Source organism: Dendrobates tinctorius, unplaced genomic scaffold, assembly GCF_039654945.1.
Source record: "Dendrobates tinctorius isolate UK_male_01 unplaced genomic scaffold, ASM3965494v1 ptg000028l, whole genome shotgun sequence".
NCBI classification, from domain to species: Eukaryota; Metazoa; Chordata; class Amphibia; order Anura; family Dendrobatidae; genus Dendrobates; species Dendrobates tinctorius.
In genome coordinates this window covers 21,469,282-21,495,000 of record NW_027361696.1, presented here as the reverse complement: position 1 = coordinate 21,495,000, position 25,719 = coordinate 21,469,282, and the positions used below count along the sequence as shown (strand labels likewise).

At 49.2% G+C, this 25,719-nt stretch overlaps 6 protein-coding genes across 8 annotated transcripts in view; 2 read left to right on the top strand and 4 right to left on the bottom strand.

Moving 5' to 3' along the window:
- Positions 1 to 4,608, top strand: part of LIN37 (lin-37 DREAM MuvB core complex component) — a 13,982-nt gene extending 9,374 nt beyond the window's left edge. For all 3 annotated transcript variants that reach the window (XM_073570416.1, XM_073570414.1, XM_073570415.1), the window contains exons 5-10: positions 2,307 to 2,336; positions 2,817 to 2,899; positions 2,975 to 3,126; positions 3,217 to 3,360; positions 3,840 to 3,913; positions 3,998 to 4,608. In XM_073570416.1, coding sequence (XP_073426517.1) covers positions 2,307 to 2,336; positions 2,817 to 2,899; positions 2,975 to 3,126; positions 3,217 to 3,360; positions 3,840 to 3,913; positions 3,998 to 4,079 — 565 coding nt within the window. In that variant the 3' untranslated portion in view covers positions 4,080 to 4,608. The remainder of the gene's footprint in view (positions 1 to 2,306; positions 2,337 to 2,816; positions 2,900 to 2,974; positions 3,127 to 3,216; positions 3,361 to 3,839; positions 3,914 to 3,997) is intronic.
- Positions 4,609 to 5,272: 664 nt separating this feature from the next.
- On the bottom strand, positions 5,273 to 10,267 carry HSPB6 (heat shock protein family B (small) member 6). The gene is made up of 3 exons (XM_073570418.1): positions 8,363 to 10,267; positions 6,963 to 7,085; positions 5,273 to 6,705 (listed from the first exon to the last, which is right to left on the bottom strand). Exons 1-3 carry the CDS (start codon positions 8,546 to 8,548, stop codon positions 6,532 to 6,534), a joined length of 483 nt encoding a protein of 160 aa, XP_073426519.1. The 5' UTR covers positions 8,549 to 10,267; the 3' UTR covers positions 5,273 to 6,531.
- Positions 10,268 to 10,792: 525 nt separating this feature from the next.
- On the bottom strand, positions 10,793 to 14,470 carry PSENEN (presenilin enhancer, gamma-secretase subunit). The gene is made up of 4 exons (XM_073570421.1): positions 14,321 to 14,470; positions 12,108 to 12,218; positions 11,360 to 11,464; positions 10,793 to 11,088 (listed from the first exon to the last, which is right to left on the bottom strand). Exons 2-4 carry the CDS (start codon positions 12,166 to 12,168, stop codon positions 10,949 to 10,951), a joined length of 306 nt encoding a protein of 101 aa, XP_073426522.1. The 5' UTR covers positions 12,169 to 12,218; positions 14,321 to 14,470; the 3' UTR covers positions 10,793 to 10,948.
- A 48-nt stretch (positions 14,471 to 14,518) lies between these two features.
- On the top strand, positions 14,519 to 24,983 carry U2AF1L4 (U2 small nuclear RNA auxiliary factor 1 like 4). The gene is made up of 8 exons (XM_073570417.1): positions 14,519 to 14,710; positions 15,554 to 15,641; positions 16,944 to 17,010; positions 17,385 to 17,434; positions 18,477 to 18,575; positions 22,564 to 22,697; positions 22,783 to 22,878; positions 24,409 to 24,983. Exons 1-8 carry the CDS (start codon positions 14,667 to 14,669, stop codon positions 24,536 to 24,538), a joined length of 708 nt encoding a protein of 235 aa, XP_073426518.1. The 5' UTR covers positions 14,519 to 14,666; the 3' UTR covers positions 24,539 to 24,983.
- LOC141085199 (ATP-sensitive inward rectifier potassium channel 12-like) lies at positions 18,794 to 19,297 on the bottom strand. The gene has a single exon (XM_073570419.1). The coding sequence runs from the start codon at positions 19,295 to 19,297 to the stop codon at positions 18,914 to 18,916; it is 384 nt and encodes a 127-aa protein (XP_073426520.1). The 3' UTR covers positions 18,794 to 18,913.
- LOC141085194 (G protein-activated inward rectifier potassium channel 4-like) lies at positions 20,574 to 21,783 on the bottom strand. Its single transcript, XM_073570413.1, has one exon. The coding sequence runs from the start codon at positions 21,693 to 21,695 to the stop codon at positions 20,574 to 20,576; it is 1,122 nt and encodes a 373-aa protein (XP_073426514.1). The 5' UTR covers positions 21,696 to 21,783.
- Positions 24,984 to 25,719: the final 736 nt, after the last annotated feature.

Below are 25,719 nucleotides of genomic sequence, written 5' to 3'. Positions count from 1 at the left end.
ATATATATATATTATATATATATATATATATATATATATATATATATTATATATATTTATTAGCTGAAGAGCCCGGCGCTGCCCGGGCTTAGTAACTAACTGTGGTTAGTTATAACAAATTATAATTATCCTCCATCCCATAGGCCCGTGCCCATATACCCGTCATACATATCCACGATCCCATAGGCCCGTACCCATATACCTATCATACATATCCTCCATCCCATAGTCGAGTGCCCATAAACCCATCACGCATCCTTCATCTCATAGTCCCATGCCCATATATCCATCATACATATCCGCCATCTCATAGTCCCGTGCCCATATACCCATCATACATATCCTCCATCCTATAGTCCAGTGCCCATATACCCATCACACATCCTCCATCCCATAGTCCCGTGCCCATATACATATCCGCCATCCGATAGTCCCGTGACCATATACCCGTCAAACATATCCTCCATCCCATAGTCCAGTGCCCATATACCAATCACACATCCTCCATCCCATAGTCCCGTGCCCATATACCTGTCATACATATCCTCTATCCCATAGTCCAGTGCCCATATACCCATCACACGTCCTCCATCCCATAGTCCCATGCCCATATACCCATCATACATATCCACCATCTCATAGACCCGTGCCCATATACCCATCATACATATCCTCCATCCTATAGTCCAGTGCCCATATACCCATCACACATCCTCCATCCCATAGTCCCGTGACCATATACCCATCATACATATCCTCCATCCTATAGTCCAGTGCCCATATACTCATCACACATCCTCCATCCCATAGTCCCGTGCCCATATACATATCCGCCATCCCATAGTCCCGTGCCCATATACCTGTCATACATATCCTCCATCCCATAGTCCAGTGCCCATATACCCATCACACATCCTCCATCCCATAGTCCCGTGACCATATACCCATCATACATATCCTCCATCCTATAGTCCAGTGCCCATATACTCATCACACATCCTCCATCCCATAGTCCCGTGCCCATATACATATCCTCCATCCCATAGTCCCGTGCCCATATACCTGTCATACATATCCTCCATCCCATATTCCGGTGCCCATATACTCATGACACACATATACTCATCACACATTCTCCATTCCATAGTCAACCATTATGACATCATAATGAGCGGCGGCAGGGCTTGCAACCTATGATGACATCAGCGTCGCCATGGCAACCATTGTGACATCATAATGAGGGGCGGGGCTTGACACACACACACTGCTTCCCCAGTATGCAAATAGGGGCATTATGACATCATAATGAAGGGCGGGGCTTGACGCGCACACACTTTTTCCCCCAGTATGTAGATAGGGGCAAAATTGTTTGGTGAATTGGAACGTGCGGGGTTAAAATTTTGCCTCACAACATAGCTTAGGATGCTCTCGGGGTCCAGACGTGTGACTGTGCCAAATTTTGTGGCTGTAGCTGCGACGGTGCGGATGCCTATCCCGGACACACACACACACACACACACTTTGAGCTTTATATATATATATAATTTTTTTCACTTTAATAGTTTCCTTAGGAGACTTGAAGCTGCGATCGTCTGATAGTCTCTGCTACACATGGCTGGGCTTCAGCATTGCTATGTATAGAAGAAATCTCTATCTCCTTTGAGGAGATTCCTAGTGACAGGCATCGGGGTCTTCTGCAGACCCTGGCTTTCATTATAACCCATCGGCGGCCCCTCGCCGATTTATGTGACATGGGTTGGGATTTGTGGCACGCTTTAGACCGGCTTATGTTAAATCTCATTTCCTATGATTGACAGCAGGACTTAACTTGTTAATATCCGTTGGGATTAGGGGGGCTCCGATCCACCCACCGCTGTTAAAGGCACATGATGGCTAATTAAATCATTTGTCATGTACTGCGAAAGATGCGGGCTTCGCATCAAAGGCAGGGATACAACATATACGTCATGTCTTGAAGAGGTTAAAAAATGCAGAAGTATGCACTCCTGTAGATGGATGTGACAATTAGAGCGGGTCTGGCAACGACCTCGGCAAATAGAATCAAGGCATAAACCTGGTGTCAGATTCCCTTTAAAGAGTTAATAAAATTGAGCCATGTGACTCTCCTGCGCTGCGACTCTCACATCGGACACTTCTGCTTTTTTCCATCCTCAAGATGCGAAAGTCCGAGGCGTTCATAGAGCGGCATAATCGGCGAGTCAGCAGAACCAGGGCTTCCTCTTGGCGTTGTACACAAAGTTCTTCTTATGACCGGGTTCCTCTTTTTTGTTTTTTGTCTTTTCCAGAGACTCTTCTCCATCTGCTGCCGGAAAGAGGTAATTCTCCTGAATGGCTTATACAGAGTCTGGGGCGCTGTCACTGTGACTGCCATCCTGCTGGAAAGGACAGTGGAGCAATGCATAGTCGGGAGAGGTTCTGGCCAATCTGCATCATCAGCAGTGTTCTCCACAGTGCTGATTGGAGGAGAGGAGCTGATGGGTGTGGCTATGCTCATAATCTCCTTTTCAGAAGAACCCTAGACAGGGCAGATATATATAATATTCCTGTGTTGTGGGGTGTGTATAGAGGGGTGCGATATATTGGGGGTCTAAGGACAATCTGTCTGGTCCCATACAGAGGTCACGGCTGCGATAGAAAGGTGTCGGACATACAGCATCCGTGTGGTGGGTGCTGTTCTGCCCCCTTCTCTGGCACCCAGATCCCCCTCTATAGCAGGATATTTGGGGGTCCTCAGTATTAACCCCTTGTGGTTTATGCTCTCGGTTCACACTCTTATTTTGCCCTGTGGTCACCAGGTCGTCCGTGCGCCCCTCGCACCATCGCCGGAAAAAACGAAAAGAGGAGGACGGACTCCCGGAAGCAACGCTCCCCAAGAGCAGTGAGTCAGGAAGGATGTCCCCCGGTGGCCAGCGGGGGTAAATAATATTAACCCCTTTTATCTTCTGTCTCGCAGACACATTTGTCATCCGCCTCTTTGACCGCAGTGTGGATTTGGCGCAGTTCTCAGAAGACACGCCGCTGTACCCCGTGTGCCGAGCCTGGCTCCGAAATTCTCCAGGAAGCAAAGTCCCTGAGCCCCCGCTGACTCCACCGCCATCAGAGGAGGTACTGTCCGCAGGGGTCTCCCTGCTGGGAGTTGTAGTTCTTCCACAGCTGGAGCGCACAGATTTATCAGATCCTTTCTCAAACCTTCAGGGCGACGTAGTGAACGGTAGCTCTCAGAACATCTACCAGATGCCGGCACCGTCCTCCTGCCCGGTTAAAGAAACCGGAGAACCGATCAACCTGAGGATACCGTCACCCCTTCCTTTTCAAGAGGTGCCCCCCGTAATGGAATTGGTGAGTGCGGCCATTATGGCAGTGATCCGTACACCACACATCAGGACGGAGAGGGCTCCATTGTTTCCATACATGGAGATGGACGGAGCAGCAGAACTAATGCTCCAACCAAGGATGGTTTGGGCCTGTACAAGTAGGCAGTGGTGGCTCCATTAGTACCTTTTAGGACAACTTACAAGTACTGTTTTCATTATTTTTTTGGGGGGCTGATCATACACGCGGCTCGAGGGTGTGGGATCATGACGCCATCAGCACGCTGCGATGCCAAAATGAGCTGCGCAGGAAAATGGCGCCCGAGTAAGAGGCGTAGTGGTGGCCGTTATCAGGATACATATTGGCGGCCAGCAGGGCAAGCTCACAGCACACGGAGGACTCCATAATAAACCCATCTCCCCTGAGCTCCCTCTACTGGTGGCTGCAGGAGATGCAGTACAACAGCAGCAAACCCATCAGCTTTAATATCTCCCCTCACATTTCAGAACGAAGATGGGACCCCCAGCATGTCAGCGCTCATCTGCCAAAATATGCACCACTGGAAGAAGATTCGGCAGAGGTAAGAGGAGGCGGAAATATCACTGTGCTCCCCAGATCCCTCTGTCCATATTCAGAAAGAATAACCATTATTTGTATGCGACAGGTGGAAGGAAAGGTCCTATCGAAACCAGCAGCGATACGCTCAGAGCATGAAGATTCTGAAGGAGATGTACGAGCGGCAGTGACGCAGCAGCCGCAGCTTTGACGGTCCATCGCTCGATGCCATCATTGGAGGAGAAGATGGGGATCTGAATCCGGCCGCTGCAGCCATAATGTGGAACTTCAACATTTTATTTCTAAACTTTTGGATTCTTTTACCTATTCTAATCTGCTGTGCAAAATCTTAAATGGTTACCATCCCCGGTCCAGGGCTGTGTCTCCCACCACTCGGGTGACCGCTGCAGCCGATCAGATCGTCAGCCCTTCCCTATTCTGTCAGTGGGGACTTTCAACTGCATTGACCGAAGAGGGAATACGGCGGTGGTCACGTAACAAGACGAGGCCGCCAAGAGGCGGCACCTATCCGGGGAAGTAAAGATGGCTTTTTTTAATTTTATTTAGAGCAGCAGACTGGAATCAATAAGAAGGTAATGGATGACCCCCTTAAAGGGGTAGTCACAAGTTTAGGAGTTATCCCCTAGCTCTGTCTTGTGTTATTTTATTGGTTTTCTCCTAATTCGTATTGAATGTGATAAAGTACTGAATCTGACCGTCCTGGAGTCTGAGGTTCTTGAGTCTTTCTCAGTGGTTCTGCGATGTGGATTACGATAAGGCTGCTTTCACACATGCGGCGTCAGGGGTGCGGTGAAAAGCCGTATCGCCGGATCAGGCCTGCAGCGGTGACACCGGATGCAGATGCGATGCCTGATCCGGTTGGAAAGCATTTTAAAGGAGCCGCACCGGGGGGGAGAGAGGTGCGCGCCGGGCACTTGTGGGTTAAACCTCACAGTGTCTGCGCATGCACTGTTGAAAAAGCCGTTCAGGCGCTGCAAAAAAACGTTGCAGGCAACGTTTTTTGCTGACGCCGGACGACGCAGATTTTACACTTCTGGCTAAAAACGGAGGTGCCGCATGTCCATTTGGCACGATGCGGCGATCATTAAATTCTATGTGCCAAAACCGGATCCAATTCCGGATCCGGTTTTCACACTTTTCGCCGCATCGTGCCGGATTCAAAAAGCCGGATGTGTGAAAGCAGCCTAAGTGGGACATTTGGGCCAAGTATGGTGCACGGATCATTGTGGCCAGCACCGGCCCAGATCCTGATGGAGATCCATGTAGAGCCGCCTTCATTCCTGTGTTCACCACCGGGGGGCGCTGTCATCCTTCCTTGATCTAAATCGCGAAGGTGATCCACTAAAGAAGAAAATGACTCCGGTGTGATTAACCATTTATTTCTCACCACTTTGGAGCTTTGGCGGTATTTTTACACCTTTATTTCCAACGGCCCCCCGCTAAGCGCTACTGTGACAGTATGGAAACTGAATACGGGGTATTAAAGAGATCATCCAGGACTAAGTATATCTTTCAGAATTTGATCCCTTAAGTTGGAAGTTTTGCACTTTTGTTTTCCCTCCTCCCGTAACTTTATTATCGCTGTGTAAGGTTTTTTTTTTCTGTGCCCAGATGTAGTTTTTATTGATACCGGTTTGGGGTACATATGAATGTTTGATCGCTTCTTACAACATTTTTTTCTTTTGGGGGGTGCGATGCAATTGTTTTGGCATTTCAATCTTTATGACGTTTTTCCTTTTTCACCCATTGGACTTTTACGGGAGTGGTGACAATTAATGATTTAATTTTATTTCTATGAGCAAATTTTGGTTTTTAAGTTTTAAAAATGTTTTTTTAAATATTTTTATATATTATATAAGGTATACAGTGGGTATGGAAAGTATTCAGGCCCCCTTAAGCTTTTCACTCCTCGTTTCATTGCAGCCATTTGGTAAATTCAAAAAAGTTCATTTTTTTTTTTTTCTCATTAATGTACACTCTACACCCCATCTTGACAGAAACAAAACAGAAATGTTTACAAATTTACTAAAAAGGAAAAACCAAAATATCACATGGTCATAAGTATTCAGACCCTTTGCTCAGTACTGAGTAGACGCACCCTTTTGAGCTGAATACTTTCCGTACCCACTGTATATTATTACATTTTATTTCTCAATTTCCCTTAAGGGGTCTTCTTATCGCTCTACCTTGATACTGCAGTGTTTGTGAAAGGCATAAAGTCCACCGGGTGGCCAGGTCTCTCGGGAGTACCAAGATGGCGGCTGGCAGCACCATCACCGGCCATTATTGCCCCTTCCCGGATTGTGTCACAACTAATAGCAAACTGAGTAACATTAGGATATAAAATTATTACAAATTTAGTCCCGGACGACCCCTTTAATTTACTTCTTCACCGGATATCGGTCAGTAAAGCTTTCTCCACTGCCTCCATGTTTGGCCGGGGAACGACTGTGGTCATACATGGCAGCTGTGTATGTAAAGCACGCTGGGATGTTCTAGCTGCCGTATATAAACAAACTATTAAAGCCACAGGGGTGAGGGCATCTGTTAATTTGGGGTGCAAACACACTTTTGACCACTAGAAGGCGCTGGTGCCCTAAATGTTGGTGCAGCCTGTGGGGCTCACTGCCTGGCGATGGGTATGCTCCTCTCCTCCGTCTTGCTGCTGTCTGTGACGGGGGCTTGGATGGAGAGCAGACCTTCCGCAGAGAGAGCAGAACTTATTGCAGCAGGGTTGACCATCGCAGGGACCTTGTAGCGGCGGTGAAACTCCCGGGAGATGAAACCGTGTTCATCCTGCGAGACAGAAGAGGCAGTTAGTGCTCAGGGATATGGCAGCAACACAGCTGAAGATTGGTTACACTGTATCGGTGTCCAGAGAGAAGCGAGAGTTCTGCTCTCGAGGGAATGTCTACATTTTAACAAAGATTCAGCTGTGATGTCAGGACATGATCATCATTAGTCTCCACCAGCCGAGGATAATGGGGCAATTTGGGGACCCCACTAAAACAAGGAGCCAATGATGGGGATTGTATTGTCAGCGAAAATCTTACCTGTCGCTCCTCGTGCCGGGCGTGAACCTCCACGTAATCTCCCACCACCTTCACCGTCAGCTCCTCCGGGGAGAAGTGCTTCACGTCCAGAAGAACCGAGAACCGATCCTTATCCAGCGTTACCTGTGCAGAGGAGGATAGGTGTCGTGATATGTGGGAGTAACTGCGTCATCCATAAACCCCCCCATAAGAGTGCGTCATCCATAGGTCCCCATAACAGTGCATCATCTACACATCCCCCATAACAGTGTCATCCACAAATCCCCCATAACAGTGCATCATCCATAAATCCCCCATAACAGTGTATCACACACAGATCCCCCATAACAGCGCGTCATCCACAGATCCCCCATAACAGCGCATCATCCACAGATCCCCCATAACAGTGAGTCATCCACAGATCCCCCATAATTGCATCATCCACAGATCCCCATAACAGTACATCAACAAATCCCCCATAAGAGTGCATCATCCCCATAACAGTGCATCATCCACAGATCCTTCATAACAGTGCGTCATCCACAGATCCCCCATAACTGAGTCATCCACAGATCCCTCATAACAGCGGGTCACACACAGATCCCCATAACAGTGCGTTATACACAGATCCCCGTAACCGTGCGTCATCCACAGATCCCCCATAACAGGGCGTCATCCACAGATTCCCATAACCGTGCGTCATCCACAGATCCCCCATAACAGTGCATCATCCACAGATCCCCATAACAGTGCATCATCCACAGATCCCCCATAACAGTGCATCATCCACAGATCCCCATAACAGTGCATCATCCACAGATCCCCCATAACAGTGCATCATCCACAAATACCCATAACTGCGTCATCCACAGATCCCCATAACAGTGCATCATCCACAGATCCCCCATAACTGCATCATCCACAGATCCCCATAACAGTACATCATCAACAGATCCCCCATAAGAGTGCATCATCCACAGATCCCCATAACAGTGCGTCATCCACAGATCCTTCATAACAGTGCGTCATCCACAGATCCCCCATAACTGAGTCATCCACAGATCCCTCATAACAGCGTGTCACACACAGATCCCCATAACAGTGCGTCATCCACAGATCCCCCATAACAGTGCGTCATCCACAGATCCCCATAACAGGGCGTCATCCACAGATCCCCATAACAGTGCATCATCCACAAATGCCCATAACAATGCGTCATCCACAGGTCCCCCATAACATTGCTGCTCCTTTTTTCTGTTGTATTTTGTCCAATTGGCTCTATGGACTTTGAGTGTGCATCCTAAGTATTATCTGATGTGATGTCGGCTGCTCCTTTTTTTTATCCCCCATAACAGTGCGTCATCCACTAGATTGGTCGCAGTCGGACCCTGTAGTCAGTGACCCCACAAGTGCTTGCAGACCTCGGACAGCCCCGCTTCCGCTGGGGTAATGCTGGGTGAGCGGAGATAATACGGACTGATCATAGATGCAAACAGATCCGACTCCAGGATCCCTTCTCCAAATCTCTGACCCAGGATGCGGCTGGGGAAGAGCGGCTGAGCCATGAGAGGCCGGCGCATCCAGGGGTGATGGATGGTGATATCCATGACTGCGGTCCCAGACTGAGCTCCGGAGACGGCGGCGGCGGCTATATATATATATATGTGCCCCCCTCCGCGGACCCAAAGAAAGCTCTGGAAATAACCGGAACATCACTGACACCGCCAGAACCATGGAAAGTATCCAGGAACGACAACTGCAAAAATAGCCACAGAGACAGTGACTCATCCTCAGCACAGAGGATCAGACCATCCCAACTGTTACATCGTCTATTGCTCTGTTATCAAATTATTTACAGTGCTGAAAACCTCAGATCATACCAATATCTTCTAACAACTCTGACACTTTTAAGTGTTACAGGCCCATTAACTTCAGTTTTAGTGAGCGCAGTTCTGCAGTATGATACAGGATGTAACTCAGGACCAGTAACGTATGTACAGTGACTGCACCAGCAGAATAGTGAGTGCAGCTCTGGAGGATAATACAGGATGTAATTCAGGATCAGTACAGGATCAGTAATGTATGTACACAGTGACTGCACCAGCAGAATAGTGAGTGCAGCTCTGGAGGATAATACAGGATGTAACTCCGGATCAGTAATGTAATGTATGTACACAGTGACTGCACCAGCAGAATAGTGAGTGCAGCTCTGGAGGATAATACAGGATGTAACTCAGGACCAGTAATGTATGTACACAGTGACTGCACCAACAGAATAGTGAGTGCAGCTCTGGAGGATAATACAGGATGTAACTCAGGACCAGCAATGTATGTACACAGTGACTGCACCAACAGAATAGTGAGTGCAGCTCTGGAGGATAATACAGGATGTAACTCAGGACCAGCAATGTATGTACACAGTGACTGCACCAACAGAATAGTGAGTACAGCTCTGGGGTATAATACAGGATGTAACTCAGGATCAGTAATGTAATGTATGTACACAGTGACTGCACCAGCAGAATAGTGAGTGCAGCTCTGGGGTATAATACAGGATGTAATTCAGGATTAGTAATGTAATGTATGTACACAGTGACTGCACCAGCAGAATAGAGAGTGCAGCTCTGGGGTATAATACAGGATGTAACTCAAGATCAGTAACGTATGTACACAGTGACTGCACCAGCAGAATAGTGAGTGCAGCTCTGGAGTATAATACAGGATGTAACTCAGGATCAGTAATGTATGTACAGAGTGACTGCACCAGTAGATTAGTGAGTGCAGCTCTGGGGTATAATACAGGATATAACTCAGGATCAGTAATGTAATGTATGTACACAGTGACTGCACCAGCAGAATAGTGAGTGCAGCTCTGGAGTATAATGCAGGATGTAACTCAGGATCAGGAATGTAATGTATGTACACAGTGACTGCACCAGTAGATTAGTGAGTGCAGCTCTGGGGTATAATACAGGATGTAACTCAGGATCAGTAATGTAATGTATGTACACAGTGACTGCACCAGTAGATTAGTGAGTGCAGCTCTGGGGTATAATACAGAATGTAACTCGGGATCAATAATGTATGTACACAGTGACTGCACAAGCAGAATAATGAGTGCAGCTCTGGAGTATAATACTGGATGTAACTCGGGATCAATAATGTATGTACAGTGACTGCACCAGCAGAATAGTGAGTGCAGCTCTGGAGTATAGTGTAAGATAATGATGCATAGGCTGGGATCACACTACCGTGTGCGATGCGAGAAACTCGCACGAGTCTCTCGCATCAACACCCGGCGCTACCGCCGGCACTCAGGAATGGAGCTGCGGCTGCATAGAAAAACATAGAAATACAAGCAGCCGCAGCTCCGGTCCTGAGTGCCGGCGGGTGTTGATGTGAGAGACTCGTGCGAGTTTCTCGCATCGCACACGGTAGTGTGATCCCGGCCATATAGTGACTCTGCTGTTTGTTTAGTTGTCTGTGGTGATGCCATCAGAGCAGCTGTGAGATCTGTGTATCTTTCCCTGCTTTGTGTCCTATCAGATATCATGGACCCCGGAGGACGCTGGAGATTATTTATAGCCGGTGACTATGTTTCCATTGCCAGTCACATTTCGTGAACTCCTCCTGTGCTGCGATTTTGCCTGTAGGGGGCAGTATAGACAAACATCAGGGGGATTATGAATAATCTGCAGTGACCTCTCCTGTGGTCATTTATAGGATCTGAGATGATCGCTGCCTCTAGAGCAGCACCTGTGGGGGGAGCACAAGTAGAGAACCTTCCAGAATCTATACAGCCCCCTGCACCCTCCGCTCATCTGCTACAAACTTTATGAAGAACACAACAATCGGACTGAACATTTTATTGGCGAAATAACAGATCCGGGGAAGGTGAAGCCCCTGGGTCGGAGCCACTTCATTGGTCTTTGTTAATGCAATGGAGAGCGAGGTCCGGAGCAGCAGAGAGTAGATCCGCATAGTTCTGGTGGTCCCTGGTGTGGACGTCAGGGAATGCCCAGGGGTATAGTGAAGGAGAGGTAGTCACCGGTGGCACCCCAGCTGGCCCGATGTGTCTGGTAGATGCTGATCCACGTGGTGAGGATGACCACCCACACAAAGAGGCCAAAGGCCGACCGCTTCACATCTGCAGGGGTGAACAGAGAATAAGTGGGGAGACCACCAGTATAGCCAACACTAAACTCCCGCAGGGGTGTACATCAGCCCCCCAAGTTCCTGGACGGTGCATCTACCTAATCATTCCCCGAATCCTTACTGTTACTGGATTCATCAGAGGATTTGCCGCTCATGGCCCATGGAAAAGTGAGATGACAACTTCTGGAGGAGGAATAATGATCCTCCAGCAAATAGTGTTACTAAAAAAAAAGCCCCCCTTATAGTCACACCCCGACACTCACAGCTCTGTATCTGCGGCTGCTCTGTGTACGCCGGCTTGAAGAACGCTTCCTTAAAGAACCACGTGACGTTAACGAGCCACAGGAACGGCAGCAGAGCAAACCCCCCTGTAAAAACACAAGGTGAAAGGGTTAATAGCGCCCGTCAGTGCTGGAGGCATGTGATAGTGCCGAGAAGAGGAAGTAGAGAACAGACCATCCGACAAAAAAAATTATACTACCTGACACTAGGTTCCAGGGCAAAGAGTACCAAGAACTGAACGCTCAACCTCCGGCCGCCGGGGATTGGGCGCTCACCCTCCGGCCGCCGGGGATTGGGCGCTCACCCTCCGGCCGCCGGGGATTGGGCGCCCACCCTCCGGCCGCCGGGGATTGGGCGCCCACCCTCCGGCCGCCGGGGATTGGGCGCCCACCCTCCGGCCGCCGGGGATTGGGCGCCCACCCTCCGGCCGCCGGGGATTGGGCGCCCACCCTCCGGCCGCCGGGGATTGGGCGCCCACCCTCCGGCCGCCGGGGATTGGGCGCCCACCCTCCGGCCGCCGGGGATTGGGCGCCCACCCGCCGGGGATTGGGCGCCCACCCTCCGGCCGCCGGGGATTGGACGCCCACCCTCCGGCCGCCGGGGATTGGACGCTCACCCTCCGGCCGCCGGGGACTGGACGCTCAACCTCCGGTCGCCGGGGACTGGACAGAAAACCAAAGGCCACCAGAGAAATATATAGACTTGTGTATTGTGCAGCTTCAATCTCACCCAGGTAATACTTTCGGCACAGCTGCAGCTTCTCCTCGTTGGGGACGCGCTCCAGGTTCATTGTGGTGTCAGAGAGATCGGATCTTCACACGTTTGGTCAGGATGTTGCCTCTAAAGGGAAAAATGAGAACATGGGCACATATATATATATATTTTTTTTTTTATTCTATTTTTACTGGGCCTCCCACAAATCCATGATTCCCAAGGATTCGGTACAAACTGCTCATCCTGAGCCTCCTGGTTCATAAACAGAAATCTAGAACTGCACTGAAGACTGACAGCCAGAAGTTCATGTCCGAGAAATGGATCTGAATATTCCTCAGCGTCGCCAGCAATAATGGAGCTGGGAGACAAGGGGTTAAAAGCATCTGAGACCACCCATATACGAAAGGCCCGGTAATGATTTACCGCAGAGTGGATGAGGAAGAGGCCGTGTCTGTGCGCTGAGGTATTTGGCGCTCGGCCCCCATTCTTCCCAGGGCCGTATTTGGTAATGTTTGAGATACGGTTCATTGTCGGAGAATCTCGGAGCGCCTGCGGGATTAACCCTTCTGTTACTGATACTCATTTCCACTATCAAGATCAGAGATGTATGAACAGCTGAGGGTTTGTTACAATAATATCTGCAATCATCTCTTCTGTGCAGAATTTGTAAGTGTATCAGTCCGGAGACGATACAATTGTAGTAAATTGAAGAATGCAATGGAAAGTAAATGAACACAGTTTGGACCAATGGTGCAGCCATGCCACCAGTGGGCCCCCAGGACGCAGCCCGTCGACAGGCGCACCAGGCAGACATTACAGCCCTGAAAGGGGAACTACCAGCAATATTCAGCCCCCTACTCTCCCCAGAAACCGTACAGCTGTAAAGGGGATGCTATAATGCATCCATCATAATGAGAGCTAATGCTCAGTGTGTTCGCCGTATTATCCACCCTGGGCTCCCACTGATGGCCTGTATTCTGGGGGCTCGATGACGGGCCAAATCCAGGGGGCCTGCTGACAAGTTATTGCCATGACTGCACCATTGCTCCAAACTGTGCGCTCTCTGAACCTGCAACAGCAGCTTTACCTCTGCAGTATCAGGAGATAGCAGGGGCCCAGAAGCCGGCCGGATCTTCAGAACAGCGCTTATAAACTATAATAAACAGATTGTAAGCACACTGCTCCTCTGCCTCCTGCTTGCTGAAGAACAGTGCCTCTGATGACTGACTGGTTGAACTGGTGGGGACATTGCTGTAGCATCGGAGGAACGCAGGCTCCCAGAAGCCGGCCGGATCTTCAGAACAGCGCTTATAAACTCTGTAATAAACAGATTGTAAGCGCACTGCTCCCCTGCCTCCTGCTTGCTGGAGAACTGTGTCTCTGATGACTGTTGGTATGTGGCCAGCAACACGGTTGACCTAGTCCGAACATTGTTGATCATATTCGGCAGCATCGGAGGAGCGCAGAGGCTGGTGAGATGGGTAGGGACCTTCAGAGCAGTATTTTCAAGCTCTATAGCAAACAGCTGGCAAGCTCTACCCTATTACCTAGGAAACCGACTTCTTCTGATAGACCGCAGCAGTGGCTGGTAACCTGGGCAACAAACAGTAAATTATAATTCCCTGTTCTTGAAAATGGAGAAACTTTCTAGTTTTTCCAAGCACTTTGCAATTTTAACACCTGTAACCTCAGAGTACAGGAGTTTGAGGCGGCCGCATAGGGAATGGCACATCCCCACGCCATTCAGTGGAGCCGCATTCATCGAGTGTCAAGTCTTGGAGCGCAGGATGTGGGGGATTCTGGGGTCCGGGACGGTGAATCAGTTACAGTGGGGCCTGGATACGGACAGATTCGGCCTCGTCCGTGCCCTGCGCTCGGTGTTGTCACGGACGGAAGCACAAAACATGTCCCTGGGAGGTCACATCACCTCGACAGACGCAGCCCAGCGCAAATCGGGAGGCTGCTATTCACTGACAGCAAGCAGAGGTACAACGAGGGCTGTGGACAAAATAAAAGGGGAGAAACCTGCACATTTCTAGCTGGAAGCTCTTTTTTGCCCCATAGAAGGCAGCAGTGAATTGTCAGCTCTTGGGACAAGTGTTACCATGGCAACAATGACCCATAAGGTGCCAACAGCTAATGTGGACATTTTCTGATGGGGCATAATGGAAACTGTAGTCCTCCCAAACGCGATTATCGTCGATATTACACGAAAGCTCTCCGCTCACCCTCCTATTTTCCTCTTTCTCCAGACCCAGCGCTCGGGAATGTCGGGAAATGTAGTTTAGGAAAGCATCACGATTCAGTGCGCATGTGCAACCGGAAACCAAGCAGCGACGCCTATCAGCAGTTGTAGTCTTATCCACATATTATGACGTGGAGTGAAGATATTCAGAGCGCAGCGTGAGAGAATGAAACACGGATTCCGGGGAGGGAAAGTGTGAAATGTTCTGTAACTATGTGGAATCAGCGGACGACCGCGGAGAAAGAGGCGGGAAGCGGAAGCGGAAGTGACGTCTCCATAAACAGGAAGTCGGTGGTTGTTGAGAAGGGGGAGGAGACAATCCGTGGAAGATGGCGGAATACTTAGCCTCGATTTTCGGGACTGAGAAGGATAAGTAAGCGTGGGACCCCAGAAGAGGGCGAGAGTGGGCTGCACAGGGGGCCATTGAGGGCACGGGGCCCCAGAGGAGGGCAAGAGTGAGCTGCACAGGGACGACTGAGGAGACGGGGCCTCAGAGGAGGGTGAGAGTGGGCTGTACAGGGACCACTGAGGAAACAGGGCCCCAGAGGAGGGCAAGTGTGGGCTGCCCAGTGGCCATTGAGGGCACGGCGCCCCAGAGGAGGGCAAGACTGAGCTATACAGGGGCCACTAAAGAGATGGGGCCTCAGAGGAGGGTGAGAGTGGGCTGCACAGGGGCCACTGAGGAAACAGGGCCCCGGAGGAGGGCAAGAGTAGGCTGCAGAGGGGCTACTGATGACACGCTCCACGGCGGAGGGCATGAATGGGCTGCACAGGGGCCAATGATGACGTGAGGCCCCGGCGGAGGGCAAGAATGGGCTGCAGAGGGGCCATTGAGGACGTGGGTCCCTGGCGGAGGGCGTGAATGGGCTGCAGAGGGGCCATTGAGGACGTGGGGCCCTGGTGGAAGGCGAGAATGGGCTGCAGAGGGGACACTTGGGACACGGGGTCCTGGAGGAAGCAAGAATGGGTTGCAGAGGGGCCACTGAGGACACGGGGGGGGGGGGGGGGCCTGGAGGAGGGTGATAATGGGCTATAGGGGGGCCACTGATGACTCTTGGCCCCAGAGAAGGGCGAGAGTGGGCTGCAGAGGTGCCACTGAGGGCACGGGGCCCTGGAGAAGACTCAGCATATATAGCGTGTATCTCTTGTGGCCACTGATGGATTAGTTGGATATTTGGGCCTTTTTATAACAGTCTCCCCTTTGTCTGTTCTTCAGGGTCAACTGTTCCTTTTACTTCAAAATCGGAGCTTGTCGCCATGGAGACCGCTGCTCCCGCCTCCACAACAAGCCCACCTTCAGCCAGGTGAGGACTCTGGGGGCCGCACACTTTGTTCTGGTAGTGACCTGCGGACCCCATACACAGCAGATGGCAGTCAGACGATCGTTCGCTCAGCTCCTGTGTTCTGATCAAGAGCCAGTGACAGACATTTCTTGTATTCTGGAGATCAACAGGATCGTCAGTCAGAGATGGGGCATATCTGATCCTTCTCTCCCCGACATCACCATGTGGGCCCCCACACGTATCAGACTGTCATGTGGTCCCTCACCCACATCAGACTGTCGTCTGGGCCCCAATGTCTGCGATGTGTTAGTCTAATGTGTATGAGGGCTTTAGGCTCCTGTCACGTCTGTGGCAGGGAATTGGGCTTTCTGTTCTCTCCTACGAAACAGATATCACAGACGTACCTGATCAATCCTACTGACTATTATGGGGTCATAATCATGGCGTCCGATGCTTTACTGGATGAAGGTCTCATCGGGCTTCACCCTCTAGAATGGATTGGAAAGAAACTTATTGCATCCAGTCAGCGCGTGACTGCCGGTGTAATGATGGCAGACGTGCCGCCATGTGACTGCCGGTGTAATGATGGCAGACGTGCCGCCATGTGACTGCCGGTGTAATGATGGCAGACGTGCCGCCACGTGACAGCGTTTGCAGATCCTGCTCTCAAACCTGGACAGTCCCTTGAATTTGAGTGGTGTATTTTAGCAGCCTGCTGTGTATGTGATGGGTTTCTGTAGGTGTCTCTGTAGTATATTTAAAAAGAAACAATAAAATTCTGAAATCTCTGCTTTTCTGAGGTCAGTCTCATCCACACGAGCACAGATCAGCCCCAGGCCTCCTCTTGAGGTTGTGATGTTCAGGTCGAACGACCTGCGGTCGCTCTATGCATCTTGAAGTGTGTTTTTGGGTAGCGGAAAAGATCATGTAATCACTTTCATGCATACATAGCAGTGTATTAGTCAGGATTGTATATAGCAGGATGGCATCCATGGTAGTTTTGGGGTCTTTGTTTGGTAACGTCCTGTTACATTTGAGCTGACACACAACCTCCAACCCCCCCCCCCAACAATGGAGTCAGTCAGAATGAAGAACAATCCCAGGACTCAGTCAGCTCTGATCAGTGATGGAGGGGCTCAGGCGGCTTACACAGTGCAGTGATTGCTTCATTTTAGGACCCCAGCAATAGTGTGTATAGACTTCCCCCTTTAATAAGTAGTTCATGCAGATGAGGTCTCTGAGTTCTGACCCCTCGTCAGCATAAGGATGTGATTTTAGACACTGTAGCTACTCAGCTGATGATTTAGTTTTGGTTTTTTTCAGACGATCGTCCTCTTGAACCTTTACCGGAACCCGCAGAACACGGCGCAGAGCGCCAATGGCTCCCACTGTAAGTGCGCCAACATAATACTCATGTACCTGCTCTTAAAGGGGCCTTACCACCTCTTCTGGACACAAGAATTGCCACTTTCAGCAACCCATGCGGTTGGGACCTACCACGTGGGCTCTAATAATGCTGACGTAGAGGGGCAATTTCAGCCACGACCATGAGGGGCGAGCAGAATAGTATGTTGCATGTACCCCACTAACGGAGGGTCATATATTTAATATTCTGCAGGCCTGACACTTAAAGGGGTCTCCCAATATTAATTATCCTGTGGATAGATCAGTGGTGGCATCCTCAGTGATGGTCATCCGCAGCTCTGTAGTCTCTGGGTGTCTCCTTTGGTGTGCAATGATTCACGTCTCTTCTTTCTTTCGCAGCGCTCGTCAGTGATGTGGAGGTGCAGGAACATTACGATGACTTCTTTGAGGTGAGTGGTACCTTCTTAATACTTTACCTGAGAAAAATGAGGATGAATGAACTCATGGAGATCAACATCCAACACTGCGTAGACACCATCACATGTTTCTCAACGCAGTGATTCTAGAGCAATGCCCCCATCCCTCATGGGAAATATGCAAAAACATGCAAAACACAAGCCGCGGAGACACCATCACATGTTTCTCAACGCAAGCAATGACTAGCCAGGTCTTTCCCCGGGAAGGAACAACCACAGGAAGGGCAGTCTCCAATGAAGGAAACCACCTATGCCAAAACATGGTATCCATCCACAGACAGCTGTTTCGGGGTATTGCCCTTCATCAGTGTGGAGTAGGAAACTGGCTAGTAGGAGCAATGCCTAGTAAAAGGTATTGATGGTGTCTCCGCAGTGTTGGATGTTGATCTCCATGAGTTCATTCATCCTTATTTTTCAGTTTTTTACTAGGCATTGCTCCTACTAGCCAGTTTCCTACTCCACACTGATGAGGGGCAATACCCCGAAACAGCTGTCTGTGGATGGATACCATGTTTCGGCATAAGTGGTTTCCTTCATTGGAGACTGCCCTTCCCGTGGTTGTTCCTTCCCGGGGAAAGACCTGGCTAGTCATTGCTTGCGTTGAGAAACGTGATGGTGTCTCGGCGGCTTGTGTTTTGCATGCCTGAGAGAGTCTCCTGTGGACTCGCCAACAACTTTTCATTGTTTTGGGTTTTTTAATCTATAAACTATTGAGGTCTGAAGCCGCCTGGCCATCAGTCCGATATCTTAGTCATTTGAAGCCTGGACATATGATCAGCGGGTCGTTCTTGCGTCGCAATGCACATGTCCATTCTTTTTAGCACTTTTTTTTTTTAATGCGCTTTTTCAGGCGGGTTACACAGTAGAACGGCCTGAAAAAGCCTTTTTGTGTGTGTGCATGTAATCTAAGGCTGGTGACACTACTACTTCCAGCATGTCTGGTCAGCGACCATTAGGACAAGTAGGGGGAGGTGCAGCTTCTTGACCATGTCTGATTATTTCTTCACTCTCTCAGGAAGTGTTCACTGAAGTGGAGCAGAAATACGGAGAGATCGAGGAGATGAATATCTGTGACAACCTCGGCGATCACCTAGTGGGAAACGTCTACGTCAAGGTAACGTCTCGCAGCTGCTTGGGAAGACTAGGCATGCATATGGTGCCGCCCTAATACACCCATCAGAAATGGACTTAGGGAGCACTGTGGCATTCACCGCCGTCAGATTCAGCTGCACAAATGTTGAGGTCGGGATACCAGGTGACATGACGGGATCTACACTGCGCTCCTGCGAGAAATGAAGAGTTAATTAAATATTTTCTTTATTTTTTTCCTTTTGATGCTAATCAGTCCATGTATATCCCAAGACCGCGGTGGTGTCTTCCTCCTCTGTTGCTCACAATCTACATAATGCAGCCTGGTCTATAGTGGAACTGCGCTCATTACACCCTATGCAATTACTGATGCCAAGCATCCATCACTGGAGGGGTGACTCTCAGGTTGTAGTCGCTGCCGTTGAACTTGGAGCTGTGCTCTTCGGTGATGTTTCCGATGAGTCTTCCGCTGCGCTCATCCTCATCGTCGCCCCTGTCTGTCATCATGTGTCTGCGTCCGGTTAGGAAGTCTCCGTTCTCCCAGTAGAAGTTGAACTCCGAGCCCTCCAACTCCTTCGTCTCCTCCATCTCCTTAGCGCTGCAGCGAGGAAGCTGAACCTCGAACGTCTTGTGGAAGCGCTTGTAGTCCACCCGGAAGGCCCCCTTCTCCAGGGTCATGCAGGGCTCGAAGCGATGGCCCCAGATGATCTCATTTTCCAAGTAGGAGCTTTTCGCCTGACAAGTCATTCCTGCGATGGGTAGGGAGAGGGATTTGTGTGAAATGTGAGGTCCAAACAACGTACAACTACAATACTGGTACCCCTGAACTAACCCCCAGCGATCTCAATGGTGATCTCATTGGGATCACTTAAAAGGGATGATATTGATGTCCTGTTATTTTGATGGCAGAAAGCATATCGTGGCACAGCTACAATTGTGCACAGATAGGTTCCTAAGCCAATATGATAGAGAAATAGAATCTGGCACTCAACTTATATGCAGAAAACTTTTTAATGCAGTCCAGAACAATAAACGTTTCAGTCATCACTTAACCTTCATCGGTAAACTGACTGCTTCTAAATGATGTTAGTGTTAATGCCTCAACTGTAGTGCAGAAGATGAGTCAAGGTCAGGTATGTATTGATAGGCAGACAATGTTCTGTATTGTCGACGAGCTGTGGACACCGCGTTGGATGCAGGCACACAGCCAATGACCATTTAGTCATCCACCCATTTCTAGTTGTGCGCACTACCATATAACCCGAATAGGACGTAAACCAAACAATACAGTGGTCTAGTTTTACATGCCCCACAGGTCAAGATTATTTTTTTCATGCCTCTCAGAACATTGTCTGCATATCAATACATACCTGACCTTGACTCATCTTCTGCATTACAGTTGAGGCATTAACACTCTAACCTCATTTAGAAGCAGTCGGTTTACCGATGAAGGTTAAGTGATGACTGAAACGTTTATTGTTCTGGACTGCATTAAAAAGTTTTCTGCATATAAGCTGAGTGCCAGATTCTATTTCTCTCTCTGTTATTTTGATGGGTCATCCACATCAGATCAGTAGGGATCGGGCACCAGACGCTCCCACCGATCCCCTGTTATGGTCCCATGATACTGAAAAAACACCATTTCGCACTACTCTGCGTATTGCCCATTGCCACAATGGCAGTTGAGAAAACAGTGTGCAAACCATCGGACCCTCACCCGTCTGATATTGACGACTTATCCTGAGGATGTTTCCTCAATATGGTTGCCCTGGACAACCCCTTTAAACCTTAGTTGGTGGTATCTTTTAGGATTATGTCCACATGAATAACACCCATAATAACCTGTTAATATAAACTTGCCTGCAGTATAAAGAATGGGGGTTATGATTCTGATCTAGTGAGAGTGTTAAAATTTGAGTTGTTGTCCAGTATGGAGACTAAGCTGGTTGTTGGGGGCATCTCTATAAATAATGCATAGACCCTGGAGGGCAGGGAAGTATTGGGGGGTACAAGAGGGAGTTGTCTACTTGCCTGTGGCTTCCACGATCCCCTCCAATATGACGATGATCTCAAACTGCTCCTGAAGCAGCTGCTGCGGCCCCATCTCCCAGAAGGGGCTGTGGTGGTCGATTAGGTGGCAGATGACCTGTGGCTCCACCAGGAACAGTCGGTCTTCTCCGGTGTCGTAGCCGAGGTTGATCTCTGACTGCTCCAGGGGAAGGAATTCCCCTTCGTATGTCTGCCGTGACTTGATGAGCTTGGCCCTTATTTTGGCATCCACCATGTGGCTGTCCCGGAGGTCGCCGATGCGGAACATGAGGCAAAGCTTTTCATCTCGTGGGCAGACCACGCAGTTCTGGCTGAAGATCAGCGTCTGCGCTCGTTTCTTAGGTCGCGAGATCTTGACGAACATGCAACCCACCATGAGGGCGTCGATCATGGAGCCCACGATAGACTGGGCCATTATGAGATACACTCCTTCCTGGCAGTTTGTGGTCACCATGCGGGAGCCGTAGCCGATGGTGCGCTGGGTCTCTACAGAGAAGAGGAGCGCTGCTGTGAAGCTGTCCACATTCTGGAAGCAAGGAGCCCAGTCTTCGTCATCCGGGTGGAGCAAATCTTGGCGCAAGAGCGCGTTCAGGTAGTAGAGGGTGGCGAAGAGCAGCCACGTGATGACATAACACATCATGAAGACGAACAGGAACCAGCGGTACTTCAGGTCCACGATCGTGGTGAAAATGTCCGACAAGAAACGAGCCTTTTCTTCAATGCGGCCTAAGTTGACCTGGCACTTGCCGTCTTTGGCCACGTACCTCTGTCGCTCCCGCCGGGTGGATGTCTTGCCTTGGTGGAGGTCTGCTTCCATCAGCTTACAGCGTTGCTTAGCTGGTCGCTCGGGTCCCATCGGGGGGGCAGAAAACAACCATCGTGGCGGCATGTTAATGTATCGAGGTTCTTGTGTGATATCGGGCACACTGGCGTGCTGAGAGTACCAGGGAGCGCTGGCTGCTCCACCTTCTCTCAGGGACGATCGGCGCAACTTAAGAAGATCCTCCGAGATGCAGACGCTTTGTTGCGGGTGCGCCCGGTTGGAATGTCCCACGTCGGCGGTGCTCATGTGACGTTTGTATGCGCTGCGCAGCATTATATCCGGGACTGGCAGCGGAGGGTGCGCCTGAGCCGGCAGTGCTGTCGGCTTTGCTGCACATGTTGGTGCCACCACACATTCTGGCTGCGGGAAAGAGACAATTAACATTTACGATCTTGTAGGATTTCTGAGGTTGATCGCTTTGTGATATTTTAGGCTTCTCACCTTCTGGGGAATGCTTCGGTACCGACCGGTGTCTGTGGCGGGTCGGGGAAGGAAAACCAGCGCTTGCTTGGGCTTTGGGAGCTGCACCGTTCCACAACGCAACCCGTTGGCTTCCTGGCTGCCTCCTTTGTCTGTGTCGCAGCCCTCTGCTGGCGGGGTCGCACTGGCCATTGTGATGCTGGTTGCGAATTTGGGCATTGGTGGAGTGTGAACACCGCACTGATATTCTGTCCGTGTCATTGAGCCTGTGGGTATAAGAGAAATGTATATGTATGGTGGCATGTAGACAGAAATAACCAGCTTCTTGCAATATTTGGGGGCCCTGTTGGGTCTGAGTGTCGGTGACTGGTCGGGGCGCTAGAGTCAGTGTTGGTGAAGGCCTATGGCCTCCCCTGGTCAGGGTGTATAATTAGTGTGCCCCCCCCGCCCGATCAGCGTATACAGTGTGTCCCCCGCACCACCAGCATCATATGTTCTATATATCAGCGATATGTGCTCGGGGGCTTTATTACCTGTTTGTGTCCAGCGTCTCCTTCGTCTGTCTGCCCCAGATCTCGGTGTCCAATCCTATTTACCATAAACCGGATTAGGCACGGCTATATTAAGCTGCCAGCAGGGAGGTGACGCTTGTCCAACTCTTCTATTTCCCAGGGTTCCTTGCTTCGATCCTTCATTGACTCTTTAGCCTTTTATCCTACAGTTTCGTCGAGAGGAAGACGCAGAAAGAGCCCTTGTGGAACTGAACAACCGCTGGTTCAACGGGCAGGCAATCCACGCCGAGCTGTCGCCCGTCACAGACTTCAGGGAGTCCTGCTGCCGGCAGTATGAGATGGGGTGAGTGTTGCCAACTCCTCATGTCGTCTGCTTCACCTCCGACGTTCTGACCCTTACTTAACGTATTGTCCTTCTCCCCCAACAGTGAATGTAACCGTGGCGGATTTTGCAACTTTATGCATTTGAAGCCTATCTCCAGCGCGCTCCGGAGGCAGCTGTACGGTCGAGCCCGTAACCGACAGTGAGTACTTGGATGAACACAAGGCTCCAATCACATCTGTCCAAGGCTCCATCCTGTGTGCCGGATGTCTGCGGATAGGTGGGAGCGGAGCACCTACAGGTGCATCTCACAAAATTAGAATATCATCAAAAAGTTAATTTATTTCAGTTCTTCAATACAAAAAGTGAAACTCATATATTATACAGTCATTACAAACAGTGATCTGTTTCAATTGTTTATTTCTGTTAATGATGATTATGGCTTACAGCCAATGAAAATGCAAAAGTCATTATCTCAGTAAATTAGAATACTTTATAACACCAGCTTGAAAAAAGTACCAATACCTTGTTTACAAACAACAGTATCACTGTGCTTGATTGGCCAGCAAACTCACCTAACCTTAACCCCATAGAGACTCTATTTAATGCCACACCGCATTAAATGCAGTAATTGATGCCAAAGGAGCCCCGACCAAATATTGAGTGCATTTACAGAACATACATTTAAATAGGCCAACATTTCGGATTTTAAAATAATTTTCTCAAGCTGGTGTTATAAAAGTATTATTTACAGAGATAATGACCTTTGGATTTTCATTGGCTGTAAGCCATAATCATCAACATTAAGAGAAACAAACACTTGAAATCGCTCTGTAATGACTCTATATAATGTTTCACTTTTTTTATTAAAGAACTGAAATAAACTTTTTGATATTCTAATGTTTCGAGATGCACCTCTCTATACTGTCACTGACTGCGAGGGGTCCCCCCAAGAGGACACATTGTAGCGGGAAAGTCCGAAAAACCCGAAGTCGCACTTCTGAGAGCTGATGTGACGCAACCATTTTCCTTCCTGGCCTTAAAGGGGTCCCTGGTTCCTTACCCTTCTTCATTGGGAGGTGATAGTCACTGATGATGGTGCGTTGACAATTGCCTGCCTGGACATGCACAGATGTTCAATTCTGGTCAATGAAACCTTCCGTCTGTGCACACGTCATGGCTGGCACCTGTTGTCTCCCAAGGTCGGTGAGTGGCAGCGGAGAACTCCTTTTAATCACTGCATAATGTGGCTGGAAAACTAATTTGGGGGTAACACATTTTTAGGTGATCAGTTGCTGATCTCCAGGACCCTGCCTGCGATAACTACGCAATGATTGGCCGATGCAGATGTCAGGTGTATAACATGGCGCCATCCGTGGGGACTGAATGTAGGATGTAATATGTCATAGGGAAGGGGTTAATGTCAATGTGTGAGTGAGCTGTTGTGGTCAACCCCATTAAGGCTACGTGTACACTGAGGTTTGGGGTTTTTTTCAGTAAAAACTCTTCCAAGTCCTGCTCAAAAACTTTGGCGTTTCTCCTCTGAAAACTATGCACAACGACTTAGTGTGCACGTTCTCTGGGGATTATTGGTGGCAGATGTCTTTTGGACCTCTGTGCATGGACCCATGGTTAGGATCGCTCCCCGGTTGTGGGATTTGGGTGATAATTATCTATATAAATGTATAATAATTTTCTCTGTGACCTCACGTCTCTGTGTTTTCCATTACAGGGCAAGGGCCGGATCTCCGCCCAGACATCACTCGCCAAAGCGCTTCCCTGACAGGCCTCGGCACAACAACAGAGATGCTGGTGGCCGCCGCCGCTCACGCTCACCGAGGCACCGACATGGCCGCTTCTAAAGGGTCAAGAAGATGAAGAGGAGCAACAGTCTCCTGGCACCAAACTGTCCGTAGTTCTCACCTTCCAGCAAACGGGGTCAGGCCCGGTGTGGGGGGTTTAGGCAGCGGTGCTTGGTCTCTGCCCAGCAGTTATAGGGGACCAGGAATCGCCCACCATACCGGATAGTACTCCTACATTAAAAATGCCGCCTAGACAGCAGGGAGGACCCCGGACTCCAGGGAGTTATTCCTGACTGATGTCTGGGCAGCTTTTTAATGAACAGATCCCTTTAAGCCCCGTCTCCTTTTGTATTTGTCTGCCAGTTGTAGTGTCCGAGCCACCCGAGGTTTCTTTCCTTTGCTGAGCTTTCTCTCGGCCTCTGTCCTCCATGATGTCTGTGCTCATTGCTGATGCAGCCTCCCTTTTTATTACATTATTGGTTTAATAAATGGTCAATCCCCAGAATCACCGCCATGCGATTTATTTTACTGATGCCGGGGGCACCAAGCTTAGATTTCTTTCAGTCGCTGGACAAAGCTCACAGAATAAGTGAGGGGGAGAACGGAGGGGACAGATCGGGCTCATTTCTGAGAGCAGTATGACCCACCACATTGTAATTATTGAAGGGGCGCGGTCAAAAAGACTTTTATTTTTTTTAAATCGGATCATTTTTATTTATTTTATTTTATAAACAATTACATTATAGTACAAACACAGTAAACTTAATAACCATGTTTAACCCTTAAAGTTTATATAGTCCCATACCTGCCAAGGTATTCAATGCCAAGCAAAGTTATTCATTTTGTCCAAATGAAGATTTTCCCAAAGACTGGTGACATGTTATTAAATACAGGCATTATAACAAAAATAGTATTCATGTATGTTCACTAACATGTTTACGAACAGAAAATAATTGGTATCTATATGTCCTCAACATACAATATTTAAAAAGCCGAAATAGCCAACCGGTCTAGTACAGTTATTCTGAGTAGATCCACAGAGGTCACCCCAGGGGTGACCAGCCACCATTCCCATATAATTATAAACTTTTACTGAGTTTCTTTTAATGTAAGTACCTCTCTCCAGGCATATGGTATTACTAATTTTAGCTTTGAATTCCTCCAATGTTGGGAACTTACGGTCTAACCAGTGCAATGTTAACAATTTCCTGGCCAGAAACAGTATTCTCAAAATGGCGGTA

Coding starts and splice junctions, on each gene's coding strand:
- LOC141085194 (XM_073570413.1), bottom strand. CDS start 21,695: ATGCTGCGCAGCGCATACAAACGTCACATGAGCACCGCCGACGTGGGA.
- PSENEN (XM_073570421.1), bottom strand. CDS start 12,168: ATGAACCTGGAGCGCGTCCCCAACGAGGAGAAGCTGCAGCTGTGCCGA. Junction 11,465..12,107: donor GTGCCGAAAGTATTACCTGG/GTGAGATTGAAG, acceptor GTGTTTTTACAG/GGGGGTTTGCTCTGCTGCCG. Junction 11,089..11,359: donor GCAGCCGCAGATACAGAGCT/GTGAGTGTCGGG, acceptor TCACCCCTGCAG/ATGTGAAGCGGTCGGCCTTT.
- HSPB6 (XM_073570418.1), bottom strand. CDS start 8,548: ATGGATATCACCATCCATCACCCCTGGATGCGCCGGCCTCTCATGGCT. Junction 7,086..8,362: donor CGGAAGCGGGGCTGTCCGAG/GTCTGCAAGCAC, acceptor TCCTCTGCACAG/GTAACGCTGGATAAGGATCG. Junction 6,706..6,962: donor CCCGGCACGAGGAGCGACAG/GTAAGATTTTCG, acceptor TCTGTCTCGCAG/GATGAACACGGTTTCATCTC.
- LOC141085199 (XM_073570419.1), bottom strand. CDS start 19,297: ATGACTTGTCAGGCGAAAAGCTCCTACTTGGAAAATGAGATCATCTGG.
- U2AF1L4 (XM_073570417.1), top strand. CDS start 14,667: ATGGCGGAATACTTAGCCTCGATTTTCGGGACTGAGAAGGATAA. Junction 14,711..15,553: donor TTCGGGACTGAGAAGGATAA/GTAAGCGTGGGA, acceptor TCTGTTCTTCAG/GGTCAACTGTTCCTTTTACT. Junction 15,642..16,943: donor ACAAGCCCACCTTCAGCCAG/GTGAGGACTCTG, acceptor GGTTTTTTTCAG/ACGATCGTCCTCTTGAACCT.